Genomic DNA, 21,633 nt, shown 5'->3' on the forward strand with positions numbered 1-21,633 from the left:
TCCATAATTACACGTCCAGCTCCGCCTCGATGACCTTCTGCACAGCAAGCGGCGAAGACCAGATCTTGACAATACGGTACCCTGCCGACTTGAGAAGCGCACGCCAATGCACCTCACTCCGCTCCTCCCCAGCCACCATCACCATCATGGTCAGGTCGTAGGCGGTAGTGTGCGGGTGGGCGACAGTCTCCGGGGCGATGTGATCGTGGATCAACAGCGTGCTGTATCCGGGCGTCAGTGCATCCCGCTGCATCTCCAGGATTTTACGTGCTGGCTCGTCGGACCAGTCGTGAAGGACTCCGTGCATGTAGTAAGCCCGTGCGCCTGGGAAGATGGTCAGAACAGAGAAAAGAACGTGCGCCTGAGGAATGGTGAGCGTGTAAGTTATGGACCTTACCCTTGATCGGCTGTGGCGTAAAGAAATCGTAGCCGATCTTGTTGACCGGGCCCGGACACTTGGAGAGCGAGACAACCTCAGCAAGGTCCTCCAGATACAGACGCGAGGCGGTCTCCGGGTGGGCTTGGTAAAATCTGTCCAAGTCATGGCCGATATTCCCGCCGACGTCGACCAGAAGTGGTGCATCTGGCTTGGCGTTGGAGATTAACGTGTCATGAGGGAATATTTCCAGCCATCCTGACTGGTTCGCCATGACGCCGCCCATGACCTGGTTGAAGGATTCGCCTTCGACACGGTTCTCCTGGTAGTAATGGAACATGTCCTTGCCCCTGCAGTCTTTGGCGTACTGAAAGACTCCGTCGTTAGGGTCTACCGGATTCTGATATCCCGTCTGAGCTAGGTAGCGTGGCAGCTTGAAGAAACACGGAATCGTGGCATCATATCTGCGACGCATGTCAATAAGGTCTGGGGGGAGGACCGTAGATTCAAGCCAATACATACTGATGATTTATCCACTCGGAGAATACAGGCTTGTTGAAAGAGATCGATAGCGCCGTGGGCTTGAAGACGCTGTAAGACGGCTCCTCCAAGACATGATATGCTGCTAGATGCCGAAGCAAACGGACTGTAAACCAGATTCGTTAGACAAATAGGCACCCCATGTCGCAAATCCAGACATAAAAACATCTTAGAATGCTTAAAATACAGCTGCGCGGGTCGACGAACGGAGGAGTTTCGGCTCAACTTGTGGGACAAGCTCGTGCAGCTCTTCCAGGGTCTTTGCACCATCGCCCGCCTCGTGCCATTTCTGGTACAGCTGTACATCCAGCGCAATTTTCAGGGCGGCACCGAGGGCTGGCTTTGGGAATTGTTAGCATTTTGGTATCAATAATGTCTTGTAGAAGGAAATTTATGCTCACTTGACCCATAGCAAGCCTCAACACGAAGTCCCACGGCGTTTCGAGGCGGGCCACGAGAGCATAGGCTGCCGCCACAGCCTCCATGCGCTGGCCATCGTTTTCGAAAGAGTCGGCGCTGATCCCGTTCAGGGTCTGGACAATTTGGTTTGTCATTGTGGAGAGGATAGTGGCTGCGAGCGACCTACAGACGAACTATGGATTTCCAAAAGTGCTAAACGTTGCTGTATCCCTTGATCTGATCAGTCGCTGCCTTCTATAATTTAATTTGTCGTTGCCGTCTCCGAAATCAAGTCGGTAGCGCTAGACAGCTACAGTAGCGCTCGGCGTTTGGTGCAAAGCACGGAGTCAGGTCACTGAGTAAGCCTCATCTGACACCGAGTAGACATGTACTTAAGAACTTTTTCGCATGGACCTTCCCTGTGTACTCACCATTGAACCATCCTTATCGATTTGAAAGGATGTCATTGTGATACGGAGGTTCAGGCGGCCGAAGTCTCATCAATGCCGTCGACTAAAAACCTCTGTTCAAAGGTAGGCAACTCTCTAGCAGTATCACACCTACAGATGTTGCCATTCCCGTCACTTCTTTCAATATGTATGAGTCAGCATTCGTCCTCGTTCTCTTGTTGGCGGCTCCGGTCATATACCGACTACGTTTCCACCCCCTCGCTCATGTGCCAGGGCCGCCACTTGCTGCCATCTCTTCCCTCTTTCTTTACGTCATATGCTACCTCGGCATCGAGGGCAGCGTGATACGCCGATACCATGAGAAGTACAAGACCAAGGTCCTTCGTGTAGGCCCCAATGCCATTTCAGTGGCCGACAGCAATGCCGTCCGGGACATCTACGTGGCGGGCGGGGGGTTTCTCAAGGATGCCCGATATCAAAACTTCAACCTCGGGCCGGTGGTTTCAATATTCTCCTCTATCGACACAGCCTACCGTGATGTGAGAGCCAAGGCAGTCGCGCCGCTGTTCTCGCCTGCGCGGCTGCGGGAAGAGAGCAGCGCCCAAGGCTCCATCGGACGACACGTGGCGGACTTTTTGAGCCAGCTCTGCGCATTCCGGAAAGCGGGGATCAAGACGGATATTCTGGATCTCTGTGCAAAGCTCTCCATCGACGTGGTCTCTGACTACGTGCTAGGTCAGCCATTTGGCGGGCTGGCTGAGCAAGCGCATCTGGGCCTGGCTGAACAGCAGGCTCCAGATGCGAAACTCAGCGCCAACGAGTTTATACACGCCATCGTGGGATTTGCGCGCTTCTCGTTACTTCCAAACACTCTTTTCAAACTTGTCTACTCGGTCTCCCAAAAGATTAGCCACGGTGACAAAGTGGACAAGTCATTTGGGAGGATTCAGGAGTTCATGGGCCAAGTCATGACGGGCACGAAGCAGGCCAAGACAACCGAGCACTACCAGGACCGCCTCCTCGCGGCAGGCATATCGTTCCCAGAGACCACTGTGCAATGCGAAGCCATCCTCTTCGCAGGCGGCGACTCGACCGCCGTCATGCTGGCCACCACCCTCTTCCACCTGACGCAGAACAAAGAGGCCCGCGCCCGCCTCCTGCACGACATCCGCGCCGCGCCTACGGCCACGGCGGGCGACAGCAGGAGGCCCGACGTCCCCTTCCTGCGCGCGTGCGTCAAGGAGGGGCTGCGCCTGGGGATGGCGAACCCCGCGAGGCTGACGCGGGTGGTGCCGCCCGGCGCGGACCTGACGGTCGACGGCATCTCGATCCCCGCCGGTGCGGTCGTCGGCTGCGCGGCCTACGTACTGCACCACGACCCTGCCGTCTTCCCCGACCCTTTTGCCTTCCGGCCGGAGCGGTGGGTCGACGACGGGAGGAGCGGCGGCCTGTACCGCCCGCACATGGAAAGGAGCTTGATTGCCTTCGGGTCGGGCCTGCGTGCCTGTCTGGGCAAGAACCTGGCCATGCAACAGCTGTTGGAGACGGTGGCGGCGGTCGTCGATAGTGAAGTGTTGGAGGGGGCTCGGACGAGTGAGGAGCGGATAGAGGTTGTTCAGTGGTTCAATGGTGATGTCAAGGGCCACCACATCGACATAGAGTGGTGATACACCCGTGATTCCGTGCAGGTACAGGTATATTCAGTAGCTGGCTCCATATATAGCTAGCAGGGGCTGGATCACGGTGCCATTACTTTGGATTGTTAGTCTGCACGCGTACCGGACGCGAAAACGGGTATACTGATGACTACCTATTGTACACACGGAGCAACCCACACAATCACTTGCCTACACTGCGAATTTGTTTGTCCTTTCCGATTTAGACCTCTGCCACTGCCTTCGTCCCTTGCATTGCCGAAATAGTCGTAAACAGGAAAACCTTGGCAAAACAGAGCATCGATGGTTAGATAGGCACCCGCTTGAACATTAGTTCCTTGGACGGGTCGGGGATATTCTGTAAAGAGGGCGATAGTCAGCCGCGAGTTGTCACCTCACACGAACACGTTGCAGCGCAGCACACCGCAGTCGTACACGACAGAAAGACAAGAGGCCACCTGGGCAAGGCGGAAACAGACTTACAGCCTCGTTGTATTCGATATTCGGGTACCTCTCCGCAGCCCCGTCTGCCAGCTGGATCTCGTAATCCAGAATCGCCCGCGCCACAATCATCTTGATCTCATTCGCGGCAAAAAACCGTCCGGGACACGCCAGCCGCCCGTATCCAAATGGCAAGTTGTTCAGGCTGGTGGAGACCATCTGGTTGGCGGCAGCACCACCTGCGCCCGGCGCCTTCTTCCCGCCGTCGGGGCTCGCGACGCCGGCACTGCGCCGCGCCCGGCAGTGGCGGAACGCGTCGAACTCGCCGGGCCTGTCGAAGCGCTCCGGGTCGTGGACTATGCTGTGCGCGGGGATCTCGATGATGGCGCCGGCGGGGATGAATTGGCCGCTCGACAGGGTGATTGGCCTGTAGACCTTGCGCTGGAACGTGGACAGCGACAGCGGGTACACGCGCATGACCTCGCGCAGGAAACTGTCGAGCTTCTCCATCTTTTGCAGCGCAGGGGTGGAAAACTCGCCATGCTCCATTAGCACGGCGCGGATCTCGTCGCGCATCTCGGGGGCTATCTCGGGCATGGCGGCGAGCGTGTAAAAGGCGTTGATCGTTGTCATGGTGGTAGTGTGGATGGCGGCGAAAATGAGAAAGAGCTGGATCTCCGCGAGCTCCTCGACAGAGAGCTTGCCGTACTTGCCCTCGCCGTTGAGGATCCACTGGATCATGTCGTCGGGCGCCTGGTAATCTATATCCTCGGCCATTGCCTTCTTGCGAGCAGCGATCAGCGGGCGAATAAACTCGAGGGTCCGCTTCCGCCGATTCTGAAGCTGTAGGAGCTGGGGGAGACTTGGAGCCTTGGCCGCTCTCTCCTCTGGCTTGATCGCAGCGATACCTTTCACGGCGCCCGCGATTTCCAGCGTATAGTTGATGCTCATGTCCATGTATTCCTCGGAACGCGCGAGCTCGGCGCCGGCGAAAAAGCGGCCCGAGACCTTGGCAACAATCCTCCAGAGGGCGCGGTTGATTGGGACCCTGGTGAGGTCCTTGCAGGGGGGGAGTTCATCTTGGAAAGCCATGGCCACTTCTTCGGCGATAATGGGATTCAGACGGTCTATGAAATGTCAGCACCGGTACAATAGATCTCTAAGCACGGGATCCTCTTACTCAACGCGGGGGTGAGTTCGTTTCTCACAATACTAGGGACAATAGGAATATCCACAGTTATATGGGTAAACCGCGATTGCATTTTCTCCCTCGCCGTCAGCTTTGGCTTTCCGCGTCAGAACTCCGCACCAAGGTACTCACTTCTTTCAAAGCCCCGTGGAAGCTTAATTGGTCGTCAGGAAGAGCGCTTAGTTCCTTCATGAAGTGCGGCGAGACAACTATGACCGTGGATTCTGTTTAGGTTTTCAGTGTCAGCCCCTCAGCCTCGCATCATGCCAATGGAGATTCTGCCTTCATACCTCGGGGCGAAGAGACTCGGAACAATCCATTCTTGAATTTGCGGTACCCTTCCTGGTATACTTGTTTTGCTCCCTTTGCAAATATCATGCGCCTCGTGCTCTCATCCTCGATTTCGCCGCCAACAAGTGGGATCTTGGAAATCGGATCTTGCTTTGACAAAGATTGAAAGAGCCGTACTGCTGCGAACGCTACAACAGCGATGAGGATGAAGGGCCACATTTTCATCTTTCCGTAGTCAGCATTTTTGTTTATGGCAGCTTCAGAGAGTGCTCGAGGTGCTGCACAACCAGCGCACATAAAAAGTATCTTCTCAGGAGACTAGATGTACAAATCCTCCAAATTGTACTTCGGGGCAATGTAAAGGGCCGGGGGCATTCGTTGAGGAGTACTGACCGGGACTGCTAGGAGCTTTGCGGCGATAGAATCAGCCCCGAACATCGCCATCTTGCTAGTATAAGATCTACTTTACTAGTAGACTAGATTATTGATCCAGGAACGTAGTTCATGAGTTTGACTAGCCAAGCGTAGTAGGTGCAGAAAGGTGTGCGTGGGGAGAATCATATATTTGCTCATGATCTGGAAAGCCTAAATATTAGGTCGTGATGTTTTACAGACCTGAATATTCTACAGTGTGCCCGATTTCAACTCTCGGCCCCCTCGCTGCCGATCGCACCCTCCTTCACGACAACCACCCAACTTTGATCAAGCACAACTCGTCGAGAGAACTTTTTACACCCAAGTCACTTATATGAACGTGATCGCCTGATAGACCTCTTGAACACCCTGTATTGTTTCCCCTCGCTTTGACACCGCTGCAAGTCTGCGCTCGAGTCACTCAATGATATCAGCTCTACACGTCCGGCTACCTAGAGCCAAGCCTACCCAGCGCCAAGCCTACCCAGTGCCAAGCTCACCCAGCGCCAAGCTTATTACCCAGCGCCAAGCTTTGGCGGGCACGTTTTGTAGACAAGGTAGCGGCACGAGGACTGCCAGCTGGTGCCAGCCGGCGCAGGGCTCGCAGCCCGTGCAGGCCACCCCTTCGAGCTTACCTCGAAGGCCGCAAGCAGCCCCGTTGCTCACCCTTCCCAGATACAAGCTAGCCTTACGCTGTTAAGCACCGTCAAGATGCCGCTACTATGTGGCTGAGGCCTTCAAATTGTCCGAAATGGATAAGAACAAAAGCCGATACGTCCCAGACTGGGGATCCGGACCTGCTCAAAGGGACGACATTGCAACTTCAAATTTCATCTGACAACAATCCTACGGCCGAAGTCGACACACGACAAAGCCAACCAGTGCACGCGTCTGAGGTTCTGAATCTATTAAGCGTGTCCGCAGCAGAGTCAATTAAATAAAGTAAATTTAATCATTTTCTAGCTAAGGAGATTAATGGTAGAGCCACGAGCTTGTACCAGAACCGAATAGCTGTGGCGGCACAGCGAAAAGATCCAACAAGACAGCAAGCTTATCAGCTTGGTTTGAGAAATCAAAGATACTACTTATTAGTAGACCGTGTCCTTGATATCATCGGCGAGCTTCTCGGCCAAGATGACTATTCGGGTCAGTAACGAACCTGTTCTGGTTATCTAGTGATGATTGAACTTACAAACTTGTGTATAAGGCGAGGGCCCTGGCGGCAGGAAAGGGAATGCAGATCCATCGATCACTCTCACTGTTCGATGTCAGCGTCGGCCTTGAGACTGTGTATTGTGTTTCCTGGGAGGCTCGTTGAGGGGCTTACATCTCTGCACCCCGATTACCCGTCCCCGGCTGTCGACGACCGTGTCAGGGTCTGAGGTCCTGCCCATCTTGTTGGTCGCCGCGGCATGATAGATGGTGCTGCCCCGCTGGGCCACAAATGAGGCGAGCTCGTCGTACGTCTGGACATCCGGGCCGGGGAGTAGCTCGTCACCGACCAGGACAGGGGCCATGGCCGAGGTGTTGAGTGCCTGGCGCATGCGCCTGAGCCCGGCGATCGTGACCTCGACGTCCGTCTGGGAGCTGAACCAGTTGGGGTCGATGACCGGCGCCACGGCCATGTCTGCCGACTGGATCGTGACCGAGCCGACGGAACGGGGGGCCATCGACCACGCCTGCATGATGGCGTAGTTGGCCCCCTCTTCTGGCTGTGTGGCGCCGCCCGGGTAGACGGCGTAGGCTACCTCGGGCCAGTCTGCGGGCAGTTCGTCCAGATCTTTACGCCGGAGGGCACACGTGTCAGCAGAGTTTTGACAGGGTTTGCTCAGGTTCCGGCTGTTGTTACTCACAGGCCTTGGTTTCATTCGAGAATCCGGTCCTGAACTCCTCTGGTATCTTCTCGAGTCCGAAGAGGTCGCCTCCTGGTGCGGTCAAGGGCCCCGTGCGGTTGGCTTTGTACTCCTCCTCAACTGCGGCGGCGTATTCGGCATCTTGGCTCAGCCGCGTGTTGGTGATTAGGTCGACTTGGTACATTACGAGTGTGGTGGCCTGGTCCTGCAAGTTCTGGCCCACGCCGGGCCGTTCGGCAACCAGGCTGATGTTGTACCGCTCCAGCACGGCCTTGGGACCCACGCCAGAGACCTGCAGTAGATGGGGTGACTGGAAAACGCCCGCCGAGAGAATGACCTCCTTGTCCGCAGAGATCGTGTACGAGCAGTTGGTGGTTGTCGAGGTTACCGCGACGCCTGTGGCGGTCTTTTGGTCATCAAATATGATGCGCTGAGCGAACGTATAGTCGAAAACAGCGAGATTGGGACGCCCGAGAACAGGCTGCAGGTAGGCAGTCTCCGAGGTCGCTCGAGTAGCCTCTGGCGATTCGATGGTATACAGGTTCCAGGCCCACCCCAGATTGCTGCCATCCACAAAGGCCGAGACTTGGGGGATGCCGATGGCCTCGAGACCCAAAGCGACCCACGTGCTCCAAGACTGTACATATGCTCCGAAAGTAACGGGCAGTGTTCCATTGATCGCGGCGTCCGCGGCGGGGAGCGAGGCGGTGGCATTGGCTGAGCGAGCACCGACTTTCGGTGGGGAATACTTCATGGCCTTGTGGTAGTATTGCAACATGTTTTCGTACGTGTAAGACTGGTCGTCGACAACATCGGCCCACTTCTGGTGAGCACCTTTGCAGGTCTGTCCATAGTTCATGAAGTTCAAGACGCCACTGCCGCCGAGCTACAGAAGGAGTAATCAGTCACTGGCATTTTCCCTCCCCAAGACCAGAGAGTCTACGAGTGCAAGAAGCCTACCGTTTTGCCTCGCATGTACGTCAACGTTCGGTTCAAAAGAGACTAATCAGTGTGTCAGTACTTGATGACACCTTTGAGTGTAAGTCCCTTGAATACCTCCTGGGGCGTGGTCGAGAAGCCCCAATTCAGCTCGGCGGCATTCCCGTAGAGCTCGCCGGCGTAGCCTGGCACCAGGGTCAAGTTTCCTGCCACGTCCTCTGGGCTCGTCCCGGCCTCGATAACAGCGACATTGATGTCGGCATTCTCAGTGAGCCTGTTCGCAAGGACCAAGCCAGCAGTGCCACCGCCCACAATGACGTAGTCGAAAGTTCGCCCAGCTGGACTCGGAGTGCATTCCGCACGGGGCTTAGGACTGGGGGCACCTAAAGCATGGTTGCCGCTGTGAAGCAGCAGTGTCGAAAGCAGAAACGAGTGGCTTGACACGGAACGCATAATGAACGAATATACCCTATGGTAGGGCAATGCAGAATAGGTCGGCGATGTGCAGAAGGAAAAAAAATCTATTGATTGAGGGTGTAGTCTAGGAACGCCTGGACATCGTGGTATATACTGCTTTAAATTAGGGCATGGGCCGCAGCCATAAGGGGGAAGGGGTCGCCCAAACACCAAAGCCTCAATATCGCATGGCGCCCAGGCTTTTTCGGGCATACGGATGCTATTTTGTCTAGGCATCAAAAGACCCTTTATCATGATAAAGACAAGTTATTTGAATTCAATGCTCAAGTTGTGGGGATTCTACTTCACACTGAGCGAAGCCGCGCAGGGTAGATCATCCTGTTGCAGTATTCACTCATGTAGTGCCTACACAATCACAATATTTTTCTAAATTTGTTGATACTTTAATTAAAATTTAAGGTTACTAAGTAAAATGACAATAATATAATATCAATATTTATAATAAGTATTTAAGTTTAACTTATTAATAATTATTTGTTTTTTAAAGGTAATTAATTTCTTTTTAAAAAAAAGGCTAAATTAAAAAATCATGTTTAAGTTCATGAAAATTGTAATAATCTTTATTTTAGCTTTCATATTTGGCATATTAAGCTCTCTTTAAATTCAATATATACTTATTTATACGAATAAATAATTAAATCATCGATCTCAATCTTCCCGGGCAACTCTACCGGTAGCTATGGTTGCATGCCTTCTTGCAAGGTTGAAGTTATGAAAGGAGCGTGCGGCATACCTGACCCGCCGGTAACTCCCACACCTCGTGTTCCTGAGCTTGTCTGACCAATGCATCCCGAACGCTCCATAGTAAGGACTATTCACTCTGTGTTGCAGACGGACGAGTCATATATCTGGGATGCTGACTCAATTCAAAGGCCTGGACTCTCATTCGTGAGATACCAAACACGCGGCCCATGGATTCAGTTATCTTCAACAATATTGCAATAGGGTGGATTCCGCGGGCCAAGCCGGTTCAAGCTCATATCAGTTGCTCGGTAGTGGATCATGAGACGGCGCTTCTTGGGAATTTCGCCGTGCACCCGGTGCCGAACCCCAGACAACTTGGGCACGTGGTGATATTGCTTGGACCATTGCCCCTTGTAAACCATTGCTTTGACACGACCCTGAACTTACACACGACTATAGAGTTGCGGAGATGTATGGCGCGGGACGGTTGCTTCTGCACCGTCATGGGACATTTCCGAGCTGAACAACGCAAAACCCACATTCGCCCTTACATTGCCGCTTCGTTTACTGCTGCCAGCTCTCACGGTGAACCATCCCCCTCGGACAGACCAGCATGTCCGCCTCAAACATCCCACGAGTCGCCAACATCCCCGAGTCCTCCACCTCGGTCGATGTCCGTGTTATCGATACGTATGGTGCCTGGTCTGTCCTTGCTTTGTGGGGCTGATGACTGACATGGCTCAAAATAGAAACACGACCGTTCACCTCAACCCCGAACTGTTCTGGCGGCCAAAGGTCGACGGCTTCACCGGCCTACACGCACCCATATACTGTTTCCTGGTCTCCAACAACAGAACTGGCGAGCATGTGGTCTTTGACCTCGGCACGCGGCCTGACTGGCGCAACTATGCCCCCAAGACGGTCGCCCTGATATCTGCCACAACGGTCGTGACCCCAGGAACTGACGTGCCCACCATGCTGGACGAGGCGGCAGACAGCGGCCATACCAATGTTCGTAGCACCGATGTCGCGGCCGTCATCTGGTCACACAATCACTTCGACCACATCGGCGACGTGACGCGCTTTCCCAAAAGCACGGCGCTGGTGGTCGGCCCCGGCGTCCGCGCCGCGACGTGGCCGGGCTGGCCTACGCGCGCGGACGCCATCGTCCTCGACGCGGATATCGAGGGTCGTGAGGTGGTCGAGGTGGCATTTGACACGGGCCTCAAGATCGGGCGGTTCGACGCTTTTGACTACTTTGGCGACGGGTCCTTCTACCTCCTCGATGGGCCGGGCCATGCCGTGGGGCATCTTTGCGCCTTGGCACGCACGACTGCCGCTCACGAGGAGGGGGGGTCGTCATTTGTGTTTATGGGGGCCGATGCGTGCCACCATGTTGGTGTTCTACGGCCAAGCGCGTATCATCCGCTGCCATCTGGCGAGAAGCTCCAACAGTTCCTGGGGCAAGATTCGGCGCTTTGTCCCGGTCTCCTCCTGGATTCGTGCCTCTCCAGCAAATCAGACCCTTTTTTCGAGGTGGCCGCCCCGAGTGTCATCTTCCCAGACAAGGATGCGTCCTTCGACACTGTTAGCAAGATACAGCAGCTGGATGGGCTGGAAAGCGTTTTTGTAGTGATGGCTCATGACGTGTCGATACGAGACACAATTCCGTTATTCCCTAACAGAATCAATTCGTGGAAGACATCCGGAATCAAGGGGAACTCCCGTTGGGCTTTTTGTCGGGATCTATATAGCCCTGAAAAATGACACGAACGCAGGGAGCTTTGGATGCCCAATTGCTTGTGCAGCTTGACTTCCAACATTGTTCCATCTTCATCCCAACTGTGCAGATTAGGAAAAAAAATGACCAAAGCTTCCTCACAGTCATCACCTACGAATCAGCAGAAGAAACTGTTGGGAAACGATTTGTTTCGAGAATTGGGGGTGTTTAAGCGTTTATCACTGTATGAAGGGACTGGATGCATATTGCTCAAGAAGCATATGTGTACAGAATAAAGACGAGACCACTTCGAGAATTGGAGAATGTGTTCGGCCTATCCTAGAGCTAATCTGGCGTACGAAACTGCCTCTTTGATCCAAAGTCCCACATGCATTCTTTGAAATCGAACAGCCTCAGATTCTCCAGACCATCTCTAGATGGATTGGTGTCGTTTCCACAGCGCTGAAAGACACTCATCCTCCACAATTTCCAAAAAATGGCGAATCTCATCAAAAGAAGACTTCTCTCTCAAGCCATCATTCGTCCTATTCACACCTTACGCACCGAATACCGATATTGGCAAAAGCGCAAAGTCTTGGGGGCGTTCGGGTCTCCCGTCACTTCCTTCCTCTTCGCCCAGTAATTGTCGTCGATGTCGAGAATCTTCAGGTCCACCACCTCGGCAGTGGTCACCCATTTCGTCCCCGTCAATTCGCCAACCTCATCCCACAGGGCCTGCCACGTCGATGGAGTGTGCAGAAAGCGCTTGAGCTTGTCCAAAGTCCAAGTCTCAAACGGGTCCAGGGGCTCAGCTTGGCCCGTGTGACGGCCGACAATGAGCGCGTTCTTGGCGTCCGGCTTGAAGAACTTGACCAGACGCGTTGCCAGCTTGATCTGCTCCTCGCGATTGAACAAGTGGAAGAGGAATGTGCCATGGATGATGTCCACCTTGCCATCTAGGACGTCAAGCGACGTGTCCGAGTGATCCAGCATGTCGCCCGTGACGAACTTAAGGCCGCACTTGCCCTCGTCCTTGAACAGATCGTAGCCTTGCTCAATGAACTTGGGATACAGGTCCGTACCAATCAGGTTCTCGGCAGGTGCACCATCATAGAGGAGATGACGGAGCACCTGACCGAAGCAGCATCCGGCGTCCAGAAAGACATCGCCTGACTTGATGCGGGAGAGGATCTCGGGATACTCAGGAAACGTTTCCAAGTAGTCTGCCAAGAAGCGCCATGACCCGATACATGGGTATGGGAAGACTTCCCATGCCTTGGTCCTCTACAGTGTGAAGGAGTCAGCTTTGGCATTACACTGAACCAGGAGCCATGGAAAGATGTGCCTTACAATATCGTGAACATGCTCCTCAACTTTGTCCGCAGGTATACCGCTGTATTCCCTCAAGAGCTTGAACGTCTTGTCAATGTTCTTTCGGTCCTCCGGCAAATCCTTATCATAATGCCAATCGCGTGGGTACGCAGCACCTCCCCGCTGAAAGTCCTCGGTGGCAAGGGTAGACATATCGTATAGGTTGGTTTGAGGAAAGAAGACGATTCAAATTCTAGAATGAAGGGCCGGTTGACATTCGAGAGGGTTAATCTACGTGTGTGATGGTCGAGCTTTAATTTATGTCAGTGCTATCCAAGTTGCATACTTCGCCCAGGTTCTACCAAGTGAGACGAATACGCAGGCAACATCTCTGACGGCTTCAGGGCTTCTGGCCGGCTGAACTTCGGCACCACATTTGGTGCTGGTCTTACACTATCCACCCTGTCCCTCTCGTTTGCGCCAACCCGGGTTCCCGGAATCTCCCAGGTTTCCTATGTCCTATGCGGATTCTAGATTGAACCCTGCATTTGACCCCTACAGCTAGGTACTGAGTTTGGGACACCGAGGGCACGTGTGGACCTGGGCACTCCTGAGTCTTAACCTCTGGTTCTAGACCACAACTCTTCAAGCATCCCAAACTTTAAATTGTGTAACCTTTCCGTTGATAATTTTGGGCCGATCAGGTCACACGTTGCTCAATTTGCTGACCAAAGCGATTTCGGCTGGAGATGACTCTAGGTAGGGATTGGAATGTCTGTAGGTGGAACGATTATGCCATGTGGAGTTCAAAGTACGTGTACAGGTAGCCAACGAAGTGAGGCTCCCCAGCGTTTTACTCAAGTCAAGCCAACCCAAGCTAGAGGCCCTCGGCTCTCGCTCGCTCTCAAATACACCGCTTCTCTCCTCGCTATCTATTCGCAACGCGCGCTTAGTCTCCATTAATTTCTGTACGTCTTCGGGTACGTACTTTGAAACTGATATTATAAACTGTCTGGACACTTTTTGGTCATTTAATAATAGACTAGACGTTGTGAAGAACGTGTTATTTCCGTTAATAGAGATTGATTTAGCTGGATGGCCCTCGCCATAGACACAAGGCTCATTCATGCGAGCAATGCCCTCCCCCTCCCCCCTGTGTGAAGGGAAAAGGAAGGCTGGCTGCGACTTGCGAATGCGAGCGAGCTGGCGGTAAGCTGACGACCCGAGTCAAACGCCCTATGTTGGCTAGTCAAGCGAGTGACTGCGGGACCAACCTTAATACAAAGCTTGACATTACTCACTCGTCTTTTCGGCCCCCATGAGAGCTCCGGCCCGATGGAGGTGGATCCTGCTGCCGCGGTCAGCTCAGTTGCGACCGTACAGACACGCTCGGCAGTGATGGGCCCCGCCAAAATTAAACGCGGCAAAGCCTTATCTGTGGAGGTCGAGCCAGAAAAGACTTTGCTGAGCCACAGGGACCCCTGACCCCTAAATCCTATTAGGTGGGCATCTCGTAATCCCTTTGCGCCGCGCGCCTACACACAGTGTACTATGTCAGCTTGTACTAAGTGGTTTATTTCCCCAGTACCCTTGATTTTAATGTTTAAATACACCTACCTACTATACACCTTATCTATATTATTTAATATTAAGAACTCTTTTTATATTAGCTAGATTTATAATAAACAGGGTTTATTAATGTTATATATATATATATATATATTTAAAGAAATGCTTTCTTTAATAAATAAATGTTATGGGCTTGGCCCCAAAGGGGCTGCAGGCTGGCTAGCGCCTTCTCCCATAAGCTGCAAAGCAGCAACCTTTTAACCATTAAGCCAAAAGGTACGTAATAATCCAAGCTCCCTTGGATTATCTAGCCACACTATATAAGGCTTGGGCAATAGCCCAAGCCCATTACAATAAACAATAAAATATTTTTTTTAAAAACTTTAAATAAATATTAAAAGACAGCTTAAAGAAAATATTAATAACTTGAAAAAAGTAGTTTTAAAAAATAATTCATTAATAGGAGTCAGCGTACGCCCACCCAGCTTCTACAGTACGCCCACCCAGCTTCCAACGTTAGCCCACCCAGTATAAGGAAATTAGCTGCATACGTTATAAAATATTAATACTACGGGGTTCTTAACAAGCCAGGGTAGCTATTTTCCAATTTAAGTAATACTTTAAAAATACAAGCCCCTAAAGCCTAGAGCCCCCAAAGCCCCTAAAGCCCCCAGAGCCCCCAGAGCCCCTAGAGCCCCCAGAGCCCCCAAAGCCCCCAGAGGGCCCCAGGGCGCCCAGAGCGGCCCCAAAGCCCCCAAAGGGCCCCAAAGCGCCCAGAGCCCCCAGAGCGCCCAAAGGGCCCCAAAGCGCTTAAAGGGCGCAAAGCGCTTAAAGGGCGCAAAGGGCGTAAAGGGCGCAGAGCGCTTAAATGGCGCAGAAAGCTTAGAGGGCGCAAAGAGTGCTAAGGGCGGCAAGGGCGGCAAGGGCAAATAAGGGCGCTAAGGGGGCAAAGGGTAAAAGGGTAAAAGTAACTTTTAAGTTGCAAATAAAGGGGTAGTTATAAGACCCTTTTAAAATAACTATAGCTTTGTTAACTTAGGAACCTTGCAATACTTATATTTTAATATAAATGCAGTTAATTTTCTTATATTAGGTGGGCTAACGCTGGAAGCTAGGTAGGCGTATTGTAGAAGCTGGATGGGCGTATGCTAACTTATTAATAGTCTTATAAAAGATATTAATACTTTAATTTAAAAAATGTTTTAAGGTTTATTTTAAAATTAATATTTTAAAGGACTTTATATTAAGTAAAATAAACCTTTAAAATAAAGAAAATTATATTTATATATAATTTAAATTCGTATATAATAGCTATATAAAGATTATAATATTAAGAACTTTAAATACACTTTTTTAATTAAATATAGCGGGTTTTGGTGGGAAATGGGCGTTGTATGTGAGACTTTTGACGGCCCACAGTACTTCATACCTCTTTCAGACCTACCAGACCAGCTGAATTGAAAGCGTCGCTTAGAGGGTCCAAATTGCTGAAGTTGCAAGGACCCACTGCTGTCGCTGGACATGGCGAGGAGGCTTTATCTAGCGGGGGCACCATAGTATCCGTTCCATTCAACCCACCGGGTGTTCCGAAGGCCAAACCGGTGGCCAGTTCGTAGTTAACCTTGCCCTAGGTCGAGGTAAAATCCAAACCTTGTGCAACGAAGCATCACCTTACCAGAAACGGTTCTCGTGGTCGAAATGGCTCGCGCAAGACGAAGTTGGACAAGCAAGGAAGACGAACTTCTGCGTCAGGCAGTGATGGCTGGTAAGGCCCTCCATTAGCTTCCGGTACTCAAGCGGAATGCCCCTTTCGTCCGCCCCCCCCCCCCCGGTGGAGTAACCAATTGACATGTTAGCTCATCAGCTGAACAACAACGCCAACCTCTTCGTTGGCGCGAGCTTGCGAAGGCCGTCCCTGGGAGATCCAACAAGGACTGCCGCCGGCGGTGGTGGAATAGTCTCGCGGACGGCAGGACCATGGGCCTTTGGTCCGAGAACGAGGACGAGCGTCTGATTGCCGCTATCCAGCGCTGGGGCACGAATTGGACCAAAGTGGCTGCCGAGGTCGGGTCAAGAAGTGCAGATCAGTGCTCAAGTCACTGGAACCATGTCCTGGATCCTAAAATCAATTACTGCGACTGGACACCCGAGGAGGTGTGTTTACCCCCAAAGCACCCTCGACCACAAATATGACAACAGGGCAGACTGACTGGTGTCATCAGGACGCAGACCTCCTCCACGAAGTTCTGACCAACGGTACCAAGTGGGCACAAATCGCGAGCTATCACACTCCAACTAGGACCACTCTTGCACTCAAGAATCGGTACTCTACTTTGAGGGTCAAGAACGAGAACAGAAGCCGAACACGCCAAACTCACCCTAGTCCATCCTCCGGACATGCAACACTGCAAAGCATCCACGCTCAGGCGAGTTTAAGAAACTCCGAGGGGGTCAGCACATCCAATTCGAGCGATAACAGCGAATCCATGCGATCCGATGACGCGGAAGAGGAGGAAGAGGAAAGAGAACCCGTGAAAGAAAATGGCAAAGTAATACGTACGTGGCTCGAGGACGTTAGCAGCGACATGGACGTCCAAAACGACGGCGGCATGGATACGCGCCCCTCTCGGCCAAGTGGCACTACGCCTGTGAGAATGGAGGGGATCAATGTTTCGATGCCAGACAATACAGCCTGGTATGAGTACCCGAAGGAGAGCGTCCTTCCGACTCCAGACATGAACGAGGACAGTGGCATAGCTATGGAGGATTATTTGCAACTCGACCCGGCTCTGCTGCGAGGCCAAGCTACAGAGCCACCCTTCAACTTGCCCGCAGGTTGCTACTTTGACCAACAGCAGCCGACTCCACAGCAGCCGACTCCACATAAGCGGAATACATCTCACCTCCCACACGGGTTGAGCACTGCAAATCATCCCCTTTCAGACACCGCTGGATGCACTCAACCTGCCCATGCAACTTCGCTGGACGGAAGCAACAAGGTCCCGGAGTGCAATGACTGGGCCATGGGAAACAAGACCTCCTCTGTATCCAAATCGACACCTTCTTTCCCATCACTCGCGCCACATGATGGGACACCACCAGCACCAAAGTCGACAAAGTTCCGAGTGTCAATATCACTCACATGCGATGAGGCGCAGCTGGCTTCAGCCCTGACACAGCTGACCAATTTTGGGACTGGCTTATCTATCAGTGTGGAAAAATATGATTAGGGAAATATATCCCACAGTTGCTGTTGTAAAGTCTCGTCCCAGGGCTGGGACTTGAATTACCTTTACTTCGATCCCTAGTGTAGTTTCCCGGCACATATAGTTAATAGCTGGTTGTAACGCCTACATATGTATCATTAGAAACTCATCAAGTTCTTTGGAAAGCGAGTCTAGGTGCAGTTGCTATCTAAGCAAGTGAGTATGAAATCCGATGGGTGATGAAGCGTGACCATCGAAACGGCGAAGTTATACAAACTCCAGATTGGGAAGACTCTGCAAGTAGTTGCTCAGGATCCGGCACATTTTATGAAAAATAAAGGGATGATGTCATACGCAAATCTGCTGCGGCTTGCATACAGGTCTGTGCCAGTTGACCAGTTGAATGACTCAAAAAATCACAGGTCTTCCCATGCCTTAGAAGCTATTCAGGATTCAAAGTAAATCCCGGTATTGCCGTGAGGCGATAGCACTACAACCTACACAAATTCATGCAGACATCCCAGTGAAGCTCGCACTAAATAATAATGCTAGTTTTAACCACATATAGGATTCCTATATTAAAAAAAATAATCTAGCTACACCAATTCTCATGCTATGTTCTAAGGCTGGTGGATTATAATTCCTGTCCAATTTACGCAGCATTGTGTACTTGATTGGTTGATTTAGCTAATTAACTTCTTAATTAACTTAAATAAAAGAAGTATAATTAGGGGTCAGTAAATGTGTTTATCTACTATATGGATAGCTAAGTTGATAGCTAATTCGACAGCTAAGTCGATAGCTAAGTCGATTAACTGATTAATCGACTTGCCCGTCGCTTGAGAAGTCGACCTGTTAAACTTCTGTCGATATCGCTCCCGCGATTTCCTCTTGCGTTTCCTTGCTGCTGTCGCAGCCGCAGCCGCAGCCGCTGTTGCAGTAATGCAACCCCGGCTGGAAGTCGGCATGACTGGCGAGGACTGTTGAGCTCCGGAGATTGCTTCAGGGATGCGCGCACGGGAATCGAGGCAAGCCCCGATACCGCGCTGTCCGGCTACGTGTTTTGTCGCTCCCCGCTCAGTCTGCGTAGCCATGAATTTCGAGACCGAGACGTTTCTCAATCCCCATTTGCGCAGCTTCATCGACTGCGCCGCCAACCTCTTGTCTCGTAAGCCACCGGAGCGAGTGCTCGATGAACTTGCCTACGACTGCAGCGATCCTCAGTCTAGATGCTACGGCCTGCGAGCATCCCGAAGACATGATGAGCCTAGAGGATATATCTCACTTCCTGGTCACGCAACGGAGAGGAGAGCAGTATGAGAAAGGGGCACCAGTTCCTATATAGCAACTACACTTCTACATCTATTTAAAGAACAGGCCGTTTCTGGTACTGTATTCATTCAACACGCCCCAGTCCGGAAACTCGGCTTCACTCCCCCACCTCCGGTCGTTTTTCGATCCTTGCATAAAGACCCTTCTGGAAGAAGAACCACGAGTTCTCATACTGGAACCTGTGGGGATCCACGACATGTATCTACGTGATGTTAGGACTGCAACTATTAAGCCAGGCATTTGTGGGGGACTCACATCATAGTTGGCTATGAGAAATGCCAAGATCTTCTTGATTTCTAGAATGCCCACATACCTGCCGATGCAGATGCGCCGCCCACCGCCGAACTTTGGCAGCACAGTCAGCAAGCGCGCCACGTAGAGAAACCAGGGGAAAGCGAAGCTAGATTCAGGGACGTGAACATCATGAAAAAGTACTTACTGTGAGAATTCCGGCCTCCAACTTTCTTTTGTGAGCCTCGTCCTTCTCGAGCCATCGCTCCGGCCTCCAGAATTCAGCATCGTCTCCGAACCAGCCCTTGTGCCGGTTCACGACGTAGGCATTGCCGCCGACATCAGTGCCCTCCGGTAGATGTTGGCCTGCGATTGTGATGCCGCCCTTTGGTACAACGCGCTCGAAGGGAAGGGCGAAGGGCGGGTGCATGCGGATTCCCTCCAGAACGCAGGCGTCCAGGTACGGCAGGTTCCGGATCTCAGTCCATGTTGGGTATGGCCGTGAGACATTGGCATCCTTCAGTTCTTTGAAGAGCTTCTCGAACGTGTGAGGGTATACCAGGAGGCTGTACATGGTCGTGCGCATGAGACTCCCCACCGAATCAGAGCCAGCGATGACATTGGAAAACGTCCATGCAGCCGGAGCCCTATTACAAAAGTCAAAACTGCCCACACTTCAAGTTGTCGACTGTACGGGATTTGACTGACGACGGGGGTAGCGAAGGGTCTTGCTGCGACACCTCAACATATCTTGTGAGAAAGTCCGACCCACGAGCATATTTGTCATTTTCCACGTCCCTCTTCTCGACATTGTTGGCGAGCGCTTCCCTCTTCTCGGCAATGGCTTTTGCTACAAACCCCATAATGCTCATCGATGCTTGGAGCCCCAAAGCGCGTTGGATGGCGTCGCCCACGCGGTTCTTCCGGAGGAGCCAGTCGATCTTTGGCATTTGCGTAAACTTTATGATCATCAATGTCAGTTCATACCTTGGTCTCGTTCTTCAGCATTTATGACCGGGGCAGCCTACCGGTGCAGAGGTTCGCATGAAAAACACAATGCTAGCTAGCATGCCTCCGACATCCTTGCCTGTGTCCAGGAATCCATAACGCTTCGAAAATGTCAAAGTCCCCATGACATCGAACGCGAAGAACTGAAGCCAATCGCCTAGATTAAACACTTGGTCGTTGCCAACGAATTTCTCCTCCAGCTTCTCGTGTATGCATTCGAGGACTTCGTTGACGCGAGGTTCCAGGGATGGTACATTGGCAAGCGTAAACAGAGGCGCGATAGGCGTCTTGAGCTTCTTGTGGACCTCGTCGCTTGTGGTGTTGAAGATGGCTTCCAATGCACCCCCATTTGGAGTGTAGGCCTGAAGCGTTGGGTAGAAATCTGACTGAAAAACGGGCACGTTAGACTATGGCAGTAAGAGAGGAGAGCAAATTCGGCGAGAAAGCCCTCACCTTGGGAAATCCTGTTCGCGCGGTGTATATCGTGGGGATGAGTTCCGGATTGTGGATGGAGACCGTGTTTGGGCCAATGCGCACAAGTTCGCCATATTTCTCATGCGCTTCTTGAAGGATTAGGTGAGCGCGTTTGGTCTTCACCCAGTAAACCCTCTGGAAGTTCGTGAACTTTGCAAAGAATGGCCCGGGAATATGACGGAGACGCCACCATGTCCGCCCAAGCTGCAGGACCACAAGCAGTACCACTGCAGCGGCAGCGAGCAACGAGGGACTACAATCTGCCAAGGTCAGGTTGGCAGGCATAATGACGGGCATGTTAGACTTCTTGCCAGCATACAGGCATGCAATGCAAAGGCTGTCTACGGACTTGAACAGATGCAGTGGGATGAGATCCACCATACATTTCAAATAGGTAATATGGTGGGTGTTCTTGCCTCCTGCTTGAAGCTCGGATGAATTCGGTCGGCCCTGGTGGAGTTGATGTTTTTACCCAGGTACACCCAAGCCTGCATATAAGGACCCTCGACACAGGTCTAACCTCTGTACCTGTTCTCAATCACGGACCTTGCTCCGATACGTAACTAAAGCAGTGTGCATTACGCGACAATATGTCCCACTTTGGCAGCAGCAATAACCATGACATTAAATTCGCCATACGATACCTTCCTTGCGAATGGGTGCTAGGTTTCCAGGCCGTGGGGCCGCTGTTCAAACTGCTGTTTAGGCCATGTCGGCACCGAGTACACGGGGACTACTTGCGACAGCCTTCTCTCCGGAGCATTAGGGGCCCACTCACTTAGACATGCACAATTGCCACTACCTGGGAAACAGGCGACAGTGATCTCGGCAATTTGTTGCAAAGCACCTCCGGAGTCCGCTTCTACTCACTGACGTGATAGTACCCTGTGAAGCTTTGACCTGATCCGGCCACCCGCTGGTCCGGGCCACGCCATTTTTTGTGCAGACACACTATAGAACACCCACTTTTCAGCCCCCCTCTAAAAATCTCAAGTAAATCCTAGTAACCCGAAACCTAAGTTTATTATATAAGATTTTAATTATATGTATGACAGAATTTAAAATTTATATTTATAATATTTTAAAGCTAAATTTAAAGAAATAACTTGAATTA

At 51.9% G+C, this 21,633-nt stretch overlaps 8 protein-coding genes across 8 annotated transcripts; 3 read left to right on the plus strand and 5 right to left on the minus strand.

Annotated features, from left to right (window-relative positions):
• Positions 1-7: 7 nt before the first annotated feature.
• Positions 8-1,782, minus strand: INS49_009294 (uncharacterized protein; the record flags this gene model as incomplete). The annotated part of the gene is made up of 6 exons (XM_043170028.1): positions 8-324; positions 398-840; positions 899-1,022; positions 1,124-1,256; positions 1,318-1,449; positions 1,747-1,782. 6 exons carry the CDS (start codon positions 1,780-1,782, stop codon positions 8-10), a joined length of 1,185 nt encoding a protein of 394 aa, XP_043024593.1.
• Positions 1,783-1,910: 128 nt separating this feature from the next.
• Positions 1,911-3,392, plus strand: INS49_009295 (uncharacterized protein; the record flags this gene model as incomplete). The annotated part of the gene is made up of 1 exon (XM_043170029.1): positions 1,911-3,392. One exon carries the CDS (start codon positions 1,911-1,913, stop codon positions 3,390-3,392), a length of 1,482 nt encoding a protein of 493 aa, XP_043024594.1.
• A 295-nt stretch (positions 3,393-3,687) lies between these two features.
• On the minus strand, positions 3,688-5,745 carry INS49_009296 (uncharacterized protein; the record flags this gene model as incomplete). The annotated part of the gene is made up of 5 exons (XM_043170030.1): positions 3,688-3,738; positions 3,864-4,948; positions 5,139-5,234; positions 5,301-5,526; positions 5,695-5,745. 5 exons carry the CDS (start codon positions 5,743-5,745, stop codon positions 3,688-3,690), a joined length of 1,509 nt encoding a protein of 502 aa, XP_043024595.1.
• A 1,058-nt stretch (positions 5,746-6,803) lies between these two features.
• Positions 6,804-8,960, minus strand: INS49_009297 (uncharacterized protein; the record flags this gene model as incomplete). Its single annotated transcript, XM_043170031.1, has 6 exons — positions 6,804-6,853; positions 6,908-6,973; positions 7,043-7,495; positions 7,569-8,454; positions 8,529-8,570; positions 8,625-8,960. The coding sequence occupies 6 exons, from the start codon at positions 8,958-8,960 to the stop codon at positions 6,804-6,806; spliced, it is 1,833 nt and encodes a 610-aa protein (XP_043024596.1).
• Positions 8,961-10,281: 1,321 nt separating this feature from the next.
• On the plus strand, positions 10,282-11,422 carry INS49_009298 (uncharacterized protein; the record flags this gene model as incomplete). Its single annotated transcript, XM_043170032.1, has 3 exons — positions 10,282-10,358; positions 10,418-11,297; positions 11,354-11,422. The coding sequence occupies 3 exons, from the start codon at positions 10,282-10,284 to the stop codon at positions 11,420-11,422; spliced, it is 1,026 nt and encodes a 341-aa protein (XP_043024597.1).
• Positions 11,423-11,937: 515 nt separating this feature from the next.
• Positions 11,938-12,912, minus strand: INS49_009299 (uncharacterized protein; the record flags this gene model as incomplete). Its single annotated transcript, XM_043170033.1, has 2 exons — positions 11,938-12,672; positions 12,739-12,912. The coding sequence occupies 2 exons, from the start codon at positions 12,910-12,912 to the stop codon at positions 11,938-11,940; spliced, it is 909 nt and encodes a 302-aa protein (XP_043024598.1).
• A 3,054-nt stretch (positions 12,913-15,966) lies between these two features.
• INS49_009300 (uncharacterized protein) lies at positions 15,967-17,498 on the plus strand (the record flags this gene model as incomplete). Its single annotated transcript, XM_043170034.1, has 3 exons — positions 15,967-16,033; positions 16,133-16,422; positions 16,491-17,498. 3 exons carry the CDS (start codon positions 15,967-15,969, stop codon positions 17,496-17,498), a joined length of 1,365 nt encoding a protein of 454 aa, XP_043024599.1.
• Positions 17,499-18,903: 1,405 nt separating this feature from the next.
• On the minus strand, positions 18,904-20,804 carry INS49_009301 (uncharacterized protein; the record flags this gene model as incomplete). Its single annotated transcript, XM_043170035.1, has 6 exons — positions 18,904-19,008; positions 19,062-19,151; positions 19,246-19,684; positions 19,746-19,996; positions 20,066-20,431; positions 20,499-20,804. 6 exons carry the CDS (start codon positions 20,802-20,804, stop codon positions 18,904-18,906), a joined length of 1,557 nt encoding a protein of 518 aa, XP_043024600.1.
• Positions 20,805-21,633: the final 829 nt, after the last annotated feature.

The sequence above is a fragment of the Diaporthe citri genome (genome assembly GCF_014595645.1).
Source record: "Diaporthe citri strain NFHF-8-4 chromosome Unknown scaffold_4, whole genome shotgun sequence".
NCBI classification, from domain to species: Eukaryota; Fungi; Ascomycota; class Sordariomycetes; order Diaporthales; family Diaporthaceae; genus Diaporthe; species Diaporthe citri.